Source organism: Leptinotarsa decemlineata, unplaced genomic scaffold (genome assembly GCF_025532065.1).
Source record: "Leptinotarsa decemlineata unplaced genomic scaffold, Ldec_3_MD MMD2_tig00000035_RagTag_RagTag, whole genome shotgun sequence".
NCBI lineage: Eukaryota > Metazoa > Arthropoda > Insecta > Coleoptera > Chrysomelidae > Leptinotarsa > Leptinotarsa decemlineata.
The window spans coordinates 25,564,850-25,577,838 of NW_027412540.1; the positions used below are offsets into that span (position 1 = coordinate 25,564,850).

Here is a 12,989-nt window from a genome sequence, read left to right on the forward strand (position 1 = left end):
CGTGCTTTCACCTATCCCGGGAGATGACCGTTTGGCGGGAGTTGGTAGTTTTCCGCTTGATAAGAGGTTTCCGTATGTTACGTATCTCTACGCTAGCTTGTCTAAATGCGTTGTTGGACAACATATACGCGGCTTCTTTGAATTTCCTCCTAAACCAGTATTCTCCTTGTGGATGATTTCAGCTTGAGACCACTTGATGTTATGTTGATGAGTCCAAATATGCTCTGCTATTCCTGATTCGCTGGTCTCTCCTCGCTGTGTGTGTTTCTTGTGCTCGGTAATGCGAACTTTCAATGGCCTCTTAGTTTCACCGATGTATGATTCTCCGCATTGGCAGGGTATCCGGTAAATGCAATTCTTGGAATCGCAGTCCGCGTTTGGTGGCCTGGTTTTCCTGAGACTGCTACGGATAGTGTTCCAAGATCTGAAGCAGGTTTTGATGTTATACTTGGTTTCAATCCTTCTTATCCATTCCGACAATCATCTGATGTAGGGAAGTACAAGTACTGGTGGTGGCGGCCTCTCTTCCTTGTGGAGCTCTTGCTGTCTTCTAGGTGAAGCCTGTTCCACCATCACTTTGTAGTTACTCTCGCCAAACGGTTAACTACCGTTAAAACCGAAGAAGCGGAGACTATAAATAGTCAGATCTCGTACTTTACTTCATTGTACTTTATTTCATTGTAATTTTTTTTACTAATATAATTGTTATTTTTCAGCTAATCTTTTTCATTCTCTTACCATAAAAAAATAAATGTGAGGCTTTTCATTAGAGAAAGCGCTTATAATTCAAAAGGTTTAGAAAGCGTTTGGAACAGTGTAAAAATCGTTGGTTGGGCGGAATGAAAGAGATATAATTATCCCACTTTTGAATTCACTATTGTTTGTTTTTCCAATTTTCATTCTCATTGCTTCTCCACTTTCATATTTCAAACCTGTGCGTTGGAAAGGAAGATGGATTCGAAACAGAAAAAAAGTTCTAGTGAATAACACGTATGATTTAACATTTTTACCTGGTTTGATGTGCGTTTGCAGCTGCGAGGCACAGGAGGTAATCATTTCTAGCGCCCGTTGATTTTTCCTCTAATTGATCTCTTTTCGAAGAGAACTTGGCGCTGTTCTTTTGTAACGAGGTAATCGATTGGAAGAATGAACCTTTCTTCTTCTTGAGCCTGATAGAAAAACATACATTTTATTCGATACGAAATGCATCTACAACATAACAATTCGTCAAAAAAATAACATACTCTCTGATATACTGTCATGCTCTTCGGTATGCCAACTACAAAGAATTCTCATAGCGTCACGAAAAATTCAAGCCTTTATACTGCGATTCACTACACGTATTTCTCAGATTCTAAATTAGGGTTACATGAATCTTAAACTAGTATACTCGAGTATCCCATTTCAATTATGCTGATATTGTTTATGGTCCGGGACTTTCGACATCTGACAGGCAGAGGCTTCAAAAACTGTAGAATTCGTGCAAAATACTCGTCACAGGCGCAAGGAGACATGAGCATGTGTCTCAATATTTGAGATAACTTGGGTGGCTGAACATGGATGCTGAGTTGGTAGCCAAGCGGCTACCAGCTCAGCAAGCGGCTAAGTGTAAAAATTAATTTTCTCAGTTATGATTGCACCAAACATAAAAAACTTTATATTGCTGAACAAAGGACTAAAATCCCTTTCCAACAAAGTGCCACACGACCCCCTTTGCTATTTAAAATTTTCGAGGGGTGATTATAATTCAGAAGGGGTGCTGGAGGGGGATAATATTTTCATACTGTAAATTTTCAATTTGAGAATAAAAATCGACCTGTTTCAGGTTTTTTTCACATAGTACATAATTTATTCCATACATATGGACCGCACTGTACATATAACCAATTCATTGCTATTATGCTTCATAAAAACACTTAGCAGAGGTTGGCAAATCTAGCTGTGCCTCTGAATATTGGATGCTTAGTAGATCAGCTGGTGGAGTACAGCGAGAACTTATTAATATCGAGGAACTCGTGTAGCGAACATCGTGTTAGTAAGTGGGGAAATTATTTTCCGATCGTATATCTAGATGAAAGTTTTTACTGGAAAGTTACCAGTTACTCTTTATCGTTCGCGCATATCGGAGACACAGCTAGATTAGCCAACCTCTGAAGCTCTGAAGAAGCGATGAACAAAATCGCGAAACGTTAGATGGAAGGTAGATTAGATTTTTGCTGCCAAAAAAAGTACTCACTTCTCCTCTATGTCTCTAGCCTTATCCCTAACTTCATGCGCTCCGTGCTCTTCATCGAAATAAAATTTCTTTGTTTTATCAACGTCCTGCACGCTCATTTGCAATTCCTTCTGCACTATGGCTAACTGATCTACGCACTGAAAATAAAATGAGATTTTCTTAAAATTTTATTCATATTAGTAAATTATCTGTAGTTTTTAATGAATCAAGCAACACAATCTGAACGTTAAACAGGAAGAAAGTTAAAGTACAGTCCATTTGCCAGGATATTTGAGGAAATCCAGATAGCTAACGTTGATCGTATATTTGATTGCTGATCATATCAAATTTCAATATTTCAAATGTTTCCGCATCATGTTTGGTCCTTCGAGCCGGCTTTGAATATTCATATTATATTTATATATTTGACTATTTCTTGTTTTCCGTTGAGTATAATTATTATTGTTGTCATTTTTCTTATGGGAGTGATCACCCTATTTTTTATTGTTTATTACTACCGTACCAGTAGCAATCAAACACTCGGTTGTATTGACCAAGTTTGGTACTTCTTCTGCTCGTTACGGTTTTGTTTTCACTTTTTTTACAAAAATATATCGCTATTTGGAAAATCACCGCTGTGCAGCCTCTCACCAATAAGTACAGTCCATTCGCTAGGAGATTTGAGGATCTACACCTGAAAAAGCTGCCGAAAGCGATGTGGAAATCCAGGTAGGTGACTTTGATCCTATATTTGATTGCTGATCGAATCAAATTTCAATATTTCGAATGTTTTCGCAACATTTTTGGTCCTTCGGGCCTGATTTATATTATGTCCCGCGATACTTTGTAAATTTCATAGGGGTTGGTACTCTGTGGTAATGAGTTCATAGCTAACCCTTCAAAAACCATGAGCCCTGCAAAACAAAATCTGATATTTGCAAGGTTGATTTTCAAGACTATCGTGGCAAGGCTGTAGGTTGTATTCTAGTTCATTGTTAACCTCCTTGAGTACTGGATACAACGTTCTGTTGACCCGTATACCATACTTTCAATAGATATCAGTGGGTTCTCACCGTGAGTGGTAATGCTTTGCTCAGATAGGACAGCAGTTTCTGCATATTTTATCACGTGGTTTTTTCTGCTAAAACGTGTTGTGCAACTGCAAATTTCTCCAGTTGAATAGAAAGCAGCAGCTACGCTTGTGTTCTTGTGTGTGGTGTTCATGGTGCGTTTGGTAGTTTTGAAGTGAACTTAGCCACAAGAACAGGGAATCATGTAAACACCAGCGGATGTCAGAGACTCTTCTTTGTCCTTGACCGACCTGTTGGTGTTGCGTAGTTGATTAGTTGGTCTTGATGTTGTGAAGTTTCAACAATTTTTCAATGCGGTCCATCATTTTGTTTATGTAAGGCAAATAGACTGTGCACACTACTGCACACAACTGCTCTCTTGCGCCGCAAACTTATTGGCCTGTAGAGCTTGGTCTAGATGACAACGTTCTTCTACAAAAAATGTGGCCCACTAATCCTGATGAAACGATCGACATCATAACACGTTTTTGTTTTTGCTGAGATACCGATCAGTATGAATAGATTCGCGATGAACTGAGTGACCTAGTTTTCCGTCAGTTTTTCTGTTGACCAGTACATCCAAAAATGGTAATTTCCCTTCGTTTTCCTCTCCATTGCTAACTGGGCGCGAGTATTAAGTTGATGTGGCGCAGAAACTACTCTGGTTCATTAAAACCAACAGATAGGTTTCAATGAACCCGTGGGTTGGGCTACCTATCGGGCGCGTCCTCAGGTGGCGGATAGTGGATCGGCCAGGGGTCACCGGACTCCTGGTCCTAAAACCTGGTCCTAAAACCCCCCAAAAGCCTTTACAAAACACACCACCGTGGACCAGCCTACCCAAGCTAAGGTGTAAGGAATCGTGCCGACCACTGAATGGCCGCAGGGTGATATGCGGTCACGAACTGGGCAAAACTTCACTGTAATCAGCCTACCTCTGGTAATGCGAGGCTCTGCCAGAGGTGACCAACTCTTCCCTTGCTACTTGTGAGAACACACATGAATGAAACAACACTCAAGGTTGCCAGAGAGAGTGTGTGTTTGGCGAGTCTTGGCCTACACCTGCCAATATAAAAGAGATGTCTCCTAGTGACCTGTTCAGCTTTCTGGAAAGAACAGGGTGGACGATGACCTAGGAGGACAACTCCTTGGGAAGATGTACAATGGGTCACATGTGGCCTAATAAGTGCTGTGAGTCACTCACCCTCCCTACTCCACAGATACAAGTTTTAATGTTCTAGAAACAGTTATTCATTGGAAATATATAGTGCTAAGATCATGATTGAAAAGAGTTGTGATGTCTTAAGATTTGTTTGATTTTTCCTTGACTGGTACCATGCTGAAGAGACGGTTACAAAACCAAATTGGTAATTTTCTCTAGAAAGATATTTGAGTTCTTGACGTGAGAAGTTTGAGGTTTGTCTTGTGAATCTAGTGAGGAAGGATATTATTTTTCCAAATCGTGACGACGGCCGTGGTAGCCTATGTTCTTAAATTGTTGAAAGTTTATTAGACAATGGAAGGTCAAACCTGTTACATTCGTATACGTTCATTCTCTTTCTGAGAAATAAATTCGAATTGAAAACGTCTTGATTTCAGTTGTTCCAAACTCTCATGAAATTGATCTCTTTTGCAATTCATTCCTTATTAATACCTCTAGGAATTGTCCCAAAGTTAGGTCGAGTCGCGAGAGAGTAGTAAAATATTCCGAACTATTTGAATGAATACTGCATAAAAAAACACTTACCTTCTTTGCCGTTTGTATTTTATGTGCCCTGAGAATTTTAGCATCGTCCGCAATTTGCTGCTGAAATACCTCAACGGCTGCCAGACGCGCTCTCGCCAATTTCTCGTTTTCCTCCAACACTGTCCTCCACACATTCCACATATTCCTGCGGATAATAGTCAGTAATGAATTCGATTGCAATTTCGGAATATTTCACCATGAACACCTTTATTCTTTTGATTTTTGGATTGCAATTTGTGGGCTTAAAAACAAGGCGAATGTTCAAATTTCGAGGGCTACGTACATCCGATGTGCGTTTTTTTTAAGCTGCTCAACAGCTGAAACCAGCGTGACCACATTTAATTTGAGATCTACTAAAATCTACTGCAATATATTGAAGAGAAAATTTGAATTTTCGAACACTAGGTGGCGCTTGTAAAGACATTTGAATAGCATGACTGGATCTGGAAGGCCTTGGCTCGCTTACGGTTATGGCCAATGGGCGTGGTCTAATACTTGAAATAGCAAGTTGCTTTGTGTTGGTTCTTTGTTGTTGGTTATTTTGAACACCAACTATTTCAATATTTTATTAGATTTCAATATTCTAAACCAGAAATGTTTCCATATTTGAAATGAAACTTTGAATTCTTTGAAGGGTCCTTTCTTCATTCAGTGGTCGGAGATATATAGAAAACTATAACAAGCAACCGGGAAATGGATGTTTTATGATCTGTATCCATTTTGTGTTCTGTGTATCGAAGCGGGCAGAACCTAGAAACAATGAATTCTCCCATGTATTGAGCTGGACCCAATTGCGCCTGAATAGGAAGCAGCGGCCAATAAAAAAAGAAGAAGAACAATTAATTCATGTCATTTGCTGTAGATGTCACCGCTTACATTGAAATGAAAATTCTATCGCCAAGGCGTCTTATCCAAATCTATCAAAATCTACCGGCGAAAATACATCTACTGCAATTTTTCAATTTGGGTTGAAGTTGAAAATCTACCGAAACAGTAGAAATCTACCCCATGTTGTCACCCTGGCTGAAGCAGCTGTTCGAGATAAATGTATCAATATCAACGCTAATCGAATATACCAAGCCCGCCAAATATTGAACATTCACCTTATTTTTTACCAGCCGACATGTATTTTATACAGGTTATTCAAAATATCGCCGGATACAATATAAAACTCACCATTTTTCTTCGCCGCCTTCCAATTTTATATCAGGAATATTTGGTATTTTTTTATTTAAATAGGCAGACGATATCTTAAGCAATGCCTGAAATGAACCGTTTAAAAAAATGAAAATATCAATTGACGAGAACTTACTTCAGAATAAGATTTTTCTATGGAAGATCTTTTGACAATGAACGTTCTGATGTCTTCGAGGAGATCGCATTCATGTTGATTCTTCAGTATGAGTTTGTTAATTTGTTCCGTATGAAGGTTTTTCAAAAATTTCACATAATTACCCTGAAACAATAAAAGTTCAATTAATTTTATTTTTCAGAAGTTTTCAGATGTTTATTTTATTCAGTGACTCTTTTTGTCCTAATTTATTTTAGTGTTTAGTTTAATTTGTACAAAAACTGGGAAACATAAGTGTTGATTTTATTATATTTGTTATCTGGATCCTTATATTTCTTACCCATATTGTTTTTAATTATCAAAATTGTTCTATTTTGTTATTGTTCTGTAATTTACTTACACCCAGGGTTTTACCCTTTTACCAACAGTTTGCTTATTCATAAAGGTATATTGTAGTCCAAATACTCCATTTTACGAGTATATCTATATATTATAATTTACTGATGAATAAATTATTATTATTATTATTTATTCATAGTTTCTACTGGATATTGAATTTGAACAATATGCATTTGAACTTTATGGGAATCAGAAGGCAACTTATTTCTATTTTATGGTGCATACTAAACAAGCTTCCACTGAATATTCATGAAATACACCCTCAAGCACAACAATATACAGTTTGACTATGCAATAAATGATGTCACTTTAGAACAAAGCACAGAAACTAAAGATATGGGCATTATATTCGATAAGAAACTCAGCTTCACGTCACAAATTAATCAAATCACATCTTCTGCAAAAAAAAATGATTGGCCTTATCTTTAGGACGTGTAGAGACTTTCAAAACCAAGAATTTTTTATAAAACTTTTTAATGCATATGTCCGATTTCGTCTGGAATATGGCTCCCTAATCTGGTCACCTATATGTATACACTGTATACAATGTGCATATACAGCAACTCGAATCTTGTCAAATAATCTTTATGAAATACATGGCTTACAAACTGGATGGAGCTTACCCATCCCAAGGTATTGATAATAGAGTGTTGCTAAATAGATTTGCCCTCTTATCCTTAGAAATTGATTCATAATCTGATTGATTGCCCTGATTTGTTATCTCAACTAGATTTTCACGTACCTACCGAGACGAAGTAGTAGAAACGAATTTTTTTTCTATTTGCCTTTGCCTAGGATCAACGTGTTAATAAAATCTCCAGTTTATATCATCTGTAAAATTTATAAAAGTTTCTATTCAGAATGTGATATTTTTGTTGTTCCATTTGGACGTTTCAAGTATATAATTCATAACAAGCCATTCTCTATGCAAGTCGAACTAGAATCTAATTTCAACCAATAAGTGAAATACTGTGTTTCAACGCTCTGCACAGTGCCAATTCTATTAGAATTCTACAGTATATGTTTTTTTATTATTATATGAATGTATCACTGTTTGTATAATATCTATACTACTCTATTACTCTGCTGATTTTATATGCTATTCGTTATATTCCATTGTACTCATACTTAGGCATAGCTGTAAACTTAATTGTAGTTGTCTTGTAATTGAGATTACTTCTGTTAGACAATAAACCTTTTTTTATGTTAGACGCTTACTCTGATTCGATTAATGATCCTACTGAAGCAACCAGTCGGTTCTGCTTCACAATGTTTCTCAAATAATTGTCAACTCAGGAAAATTTCCTTCTGCGGAAGCTGTACCTACAACCATAGTCAACACAATTTTAATAGTAATGTATATATTAGGATGCATGTCTTGCAATGCATCTTTAATAATGCATTGAATCAGATGATTGGTAGACGACTTTTGAACTGACTCCGGTATACTCAGATTATCTGAGAATGGTGTAACAAACCGAAACCGGTAGTAACGAATAAAAAAGAAATCAGACAAAAGTTTTTTTATCCTATATTCAATATGAACTTCTACAAAATAAATAGGTCATCAATGGAGTATATATAGTATAGACGAGTATAGCTCATATCTTTGCTTTTTTCTATGTTGAAGTACTACCCTCAGAAATTACCGTAGGTACCACAAAACCTCGCTACGCTCGCATTTATGTTACCCAACCAACCTTTTTTCACTGAAAATAATCTTTTTCAGGCGAACCCTTTTCTCCTTATACAGGGTGATTCAAAAGTACTTTGACAAACTTCAGGAGGTGATTCCTCACAATATTCTAATATGAATTGTCCAAATAAATAAATGTCCGGAAACGCTTCGTTTCCAAGATACAGGATGTTTTATTTTTATTTTCGTTTTTTTCAAATAACTTTTGAAATACTGAACTTAATTAAACGAAACTTGGTAATAGGAGGTTTTTGAGGTGTCGAATTCGAACCTGATGTTCTTATTACTCTTACTCGCCACCTACACGTCTTTTTCTTTTTTAAAGATTCATAACTTTTTTGGGCGTACTTCTAGCACATTTTTCAGTAAAAAAATCGATTCCTCTATCATATCTACGTAAATAAGCTACCCTTGTTACTAGTCGCTGTAAGCAACCGTTTTCTAAAACTTGAAAACTTCAAGTCGATTATTTGATAATCGTTATTTGTGACAGTTAGACGTTTTGTTGAAGTTTCCGTAAGTAGAAGCAGAAAACACTTATTTTGAAAAAATGGATTATTTAAACAATACCTCACGCTCATTTAGCCGATATGCATTTCGTTTATGGCCTTGCGGATGGCAATGAGCGCGAAGCAAGACGTATTTACCAGGAGCGATTTCCTAATCGAGTACTGCCTTCAGCTCCAACATTTGCTAGTCTCCACCGTCGTTTGGCAGAAACAGGTAGCTTTAAGAGAGCAGCTGATAATATTGGAAGACCACGAGCAGTCCGAACCCCAGAATTGGAAGAAGCTGTTTTGAACGCTCTCGAGGAGAATCCAGAAACAAGCACAAGAGTAATTGCTGAAGCTGTCAATTCTACTCAGTCCACAGTTTGCAGAATTATCCACGATCAACAGTTTTATCCATACCATATTCAAAGGGTACAAGCACTTTTGCCACGAGACTTTCCCCAACGCATTACTATGTGTCAATGGTTTTTGAGAAAATTGGCTGGAAATCCTCAATATTTAAGATATCTAGTCTTCACGGACGAGGCAAACTTCTCCCGAAAGCTATAACAAACTTTCATAACAACCATGTTTGGGCTCTCGAAAATCCGCACGCAGTTAGTGAAAGGCATTATCAGTATCAATTCTCTGTAAATGTATGGGCGGCAATAATTGATAATTACTTGATATGTCCTTTCTTTCTTTCGCTCCGACTGAATGCCGCAACTTACAGACACTTTTTAGAAAATGAATTGCCGGGACTGACTACTTCAGAATGTACCATTAGAAATTCGTATCCGCATGTGGTTTATGCATGATGGGGCTCCGGTCCATTTTAGCGTTGTAGCCAGGGAATTCCTTAACACAGTCTATCCCAATCGATGAATCGGTAGGGGTGTAGAAGAACCTAACCAGGCGTGGGCACCAAGGTCCCCAGATCTAAACCCGATAGATTTTTATTTTTGGGGACATTTGAAGTCACTAGTTTATAAGACTCCAGTAGTGAACGAGGAAGATCTAAGAAACCGAATAGTAGACGCCTGTGAAACAATAAGAAACACACCAATAATTTTTGAGCGGGTACGAGATTCAATGACTAGACGACTGACTGCCTGTATCTTCGCTGAAGGTGGACACTTCCATCAATTTATTTGAATACAATTTAGTTTCGTTTATTTTAGTTTATTCTACATATTTAAAATTTCCTGAAATAAAATGTTGACATTTCTTGCAAATTTTATTAAATTAAATACTGATTATGCACACTTGATACAAAAATAACTATTTCGCTTAAGGATGTCATAAAGGAACGTACCCAACAGTAATGACCTCTTCAAACGAGTAAAATGTCAAATTCATTTCCAAAGCATTCTTGTGAAAAAAGCAGAATATTCGTAATAACTTCAACATGCATCGATTATCAAATAATCGACTTTATTTATTTAGAAAACGGTTGCTTACAGCGACTAGTAAGAAGGGTAGCTTATTTACGTAGATATGATAGAGGAATCGATTTTTTTACTGAAAAATGTGCTAGGAGTACGCCCAAAAAAGTTGTGAATCTTTTAAAAAGAAAAAGACGTGTAGGTGGCGCCCCCTACGAGTAAGAGCAATAAGAACATCAGGTTCGAATTCGACACCTCAAAAACCTCCTATTACCAAGTTTCGTTTAATTAAGTTCAGTATTTCAAAAGTTATTTGAAAAAAACGAAAATAAAAATAAAACTTCAACGTCCTGTATCTTGGAAACGAAGCGTTTCCGGACATTTATTTATTTGGACAATTCATATAGAATATTGCGAGGAATCACCTCCTGAAGTTTGTCAAAGTACTTTTGAATCACCCTGTATAAGGAGAAAAGGACTTCAGGAGGTGATCCTGAAGTTTGTCAAAGTACTTTTGAATCACCCTGTATACCGTTGGAACTGCGTAACTCATTTTTCTATGAACATGTTGGCTTTTGCAGTACAATCATCACAGCTTGTTTTTCGAAATTTGAAAATCCAGTCACCTTCCAGTCACAATCGCTACCGTCAAATTTATATTGACTTTTTGCTAGATCTTATTTATATTATCAATTATTTGCATCTTCGGATTGATTTTTCAGACTACTAACATTAGGTTGTTTCAAAAGTTTTGAAGTGAGATACACTATGCCTTGCCTACTTGTTTATAAGTATGTAAACTTGTATCTATACTGTACACGAACATAATTATATTTATATGCTTTCTTGTTTGCAATATCTATGTTATGTTTTTTTTGTTTTCTATCTTCTTGTAATATCTACGTACATATTGTATAATTTAAAAATTATAGTTCTATAAACTGCTCATGCACAAGGAAAACCTTCTTTTGGGAGCTTCATTTCTATTTACCACAATTTACTGTTAGCAATAGTTGTACTGTTAGGAATAGTTTCAATGTCATATGTTTTTGTAGCTCCAAATCTCAATAAATATTTGAATAAATGAATGTTTTTCAACTCAGCTTTTAAAAATCTCAGGTAGAAGAAACAACAATTCATATCAACTCATTCAGTTTTTGAAATAATGTCAAAGCGAAGAAGTCAAAGCTTTGACTTCTTCGCCAAACCGATGAGACCCAGAAAGGTCGAGAGTTTTTGTCAAGACGCAACTTGATCCCGTTGCGTCTTGACAAGTTCTCAAGTTGCAAAGATCAACCAAGACAAAAGTCAACAGCAGAAGACAATGGCAAATTCAAAAGACAATGGCAAATGCGAAAGACCAACAGTCAAGTACTCGACAAATCTAAGAGAACCTGACTTTTCATAGGTACGTAGTAAACAACAGATGAATGTGTTACATGCAACAAAAAGAGACGCACTCTTCTTAAAAACTATATCACCCTTTGGTAATAAAAGTGTCAGTGTATATATTTACACTTCAATAAAAATATGTCACTTCGTCAAGTATAGTTTGTAGCAGTTTCTAAACTGCGTCGTGGTAAAATGAAAGAACTGATGTGTGGTGTGTCTAAGAGATGATATTTTCCCAACCTTTCTTGGCGGAGGCTGCATTTTTTCCGGATAAATATACGGGGAATCATTCACAACACGTTCACCACCGCTCCCGCAACTTTCAACTCCGCTTCTATCGATTATGTGACTCCCGATGACCGACTGATGGGCGGCGGCGCAACTCTGGTGTGCCAGAAATCTGAACCGCCACCTACATTATGAGTATTGATATTTGCCATTAGAATCTACGGAGTGTCGACTAAAACGTAATCCCTGGTCCAATGAAAACATATTTTTCATAGCGAAACTAGAGCACTGTCTTTAGAAGTACGTTTAGTTGATGAAGTTAGCACCACGAGGAGACTCATTCCTTTCAACTTCTTTTTCGCTAATCACAGTTTTAAAGAAAACCTCTCATTTAACCTTAACCATCTAACACTAGTGGAGTTTATATGAAAAATATATTTCAAAGAACACGTCAATTTTTATTTCTGGGGACAGTAATTCTGATATGAAAATCATATCCGAAACTTCACTTCTCGCGGTCAGCAATTACCCCCCTATTTTTTTCAGTGGCATGGGGAGGGGGTCGAGTAATACATCATTTGAAAGGTCTTTTGTCCCTCTATTACTTCTGTGATTTTTTTCGAAATTGGTTCATTCGTTATTGAGAAATTGAACGTTGAATGTTTTATTACAGAAAAAAAAAGAAAATTCCCTGTTTTATTGAGGAAATCAACAAAAGTAATATCAATGGGCAACACAATCAACGAATTAAGTGTTCATCCATCTAGTTCCATACAATAAAACAGTCTACTTTCGAAAGCGTTACTTATATTATTATTAAAGATGTCGGAGTCAGAAATCGGCAGGTCTTCTAGATTTGTAGAATTTATTTAATTAGCAGTAAACGTTTTGAATTGGACGACATTGTTGATTTTCTCTGCACTGATTTTGTTGAATCTAGTTGTCGCAGAACAAAAATTAGAGAGTTGGCCACTGTCACTTCTATACGAATTATTATTCAATCATCCTTCTTCACTGTGTTCCAACATGGTTTATTCTACTGAAGAAAGAATAGAAATTGTTGCAACCTATTATC

General features: G+C 36.8%; 1 protein-coding gene across 7 annotated transcripts in view; it reads right to left on the bottom strand.

Moving 5' to 3' along the window:
• nwk (FCH and double SH3 domains nervous wreck) overlaps positions 1 to 12,989 on the bottom strand; it is a 45,370-nt gene that overhangs the window by 23,981 nt on the left and 8,400 nt on the right. For 4 of the 7 annotated variants that reach the window (XM_074172143.1, XM_074172142.1, XM_074172141.1 and 1 more), the window contains exons 2-6: positions 6,345 to 6,488; positions 6,209 to 6,294; positions 5,033 to 5,177; positions 2,237 to 2,373; positions 1,011 to 1,169 (exon numbers count right to left, since the gene is read on the bottom strand). In XM_074172143.1, the coding sequence (XP_074028244.1) occupies positions 1,011 to 1,169; positions 2,237 to 2,373; positions 5,033 to 5,177; positions 6,209 to 6,294; positions 6,345 to 6,488 (671 nt within the window). Of the gene's footprint in view, positions 1 to 1,010; positions 1,170 to 2,236; positions 2,374 to 5,032; positions 5,178 to 6,208; positions 6,295 to 6,344; positions 6,489 to 11,926; positions 12,075 to 12,989 lie in introns of those variants that run through there. The other 3 variants (XM_074172144.1, XM_074172146.1, XM_074172145.1) reach the window with 3 other exon arrangements.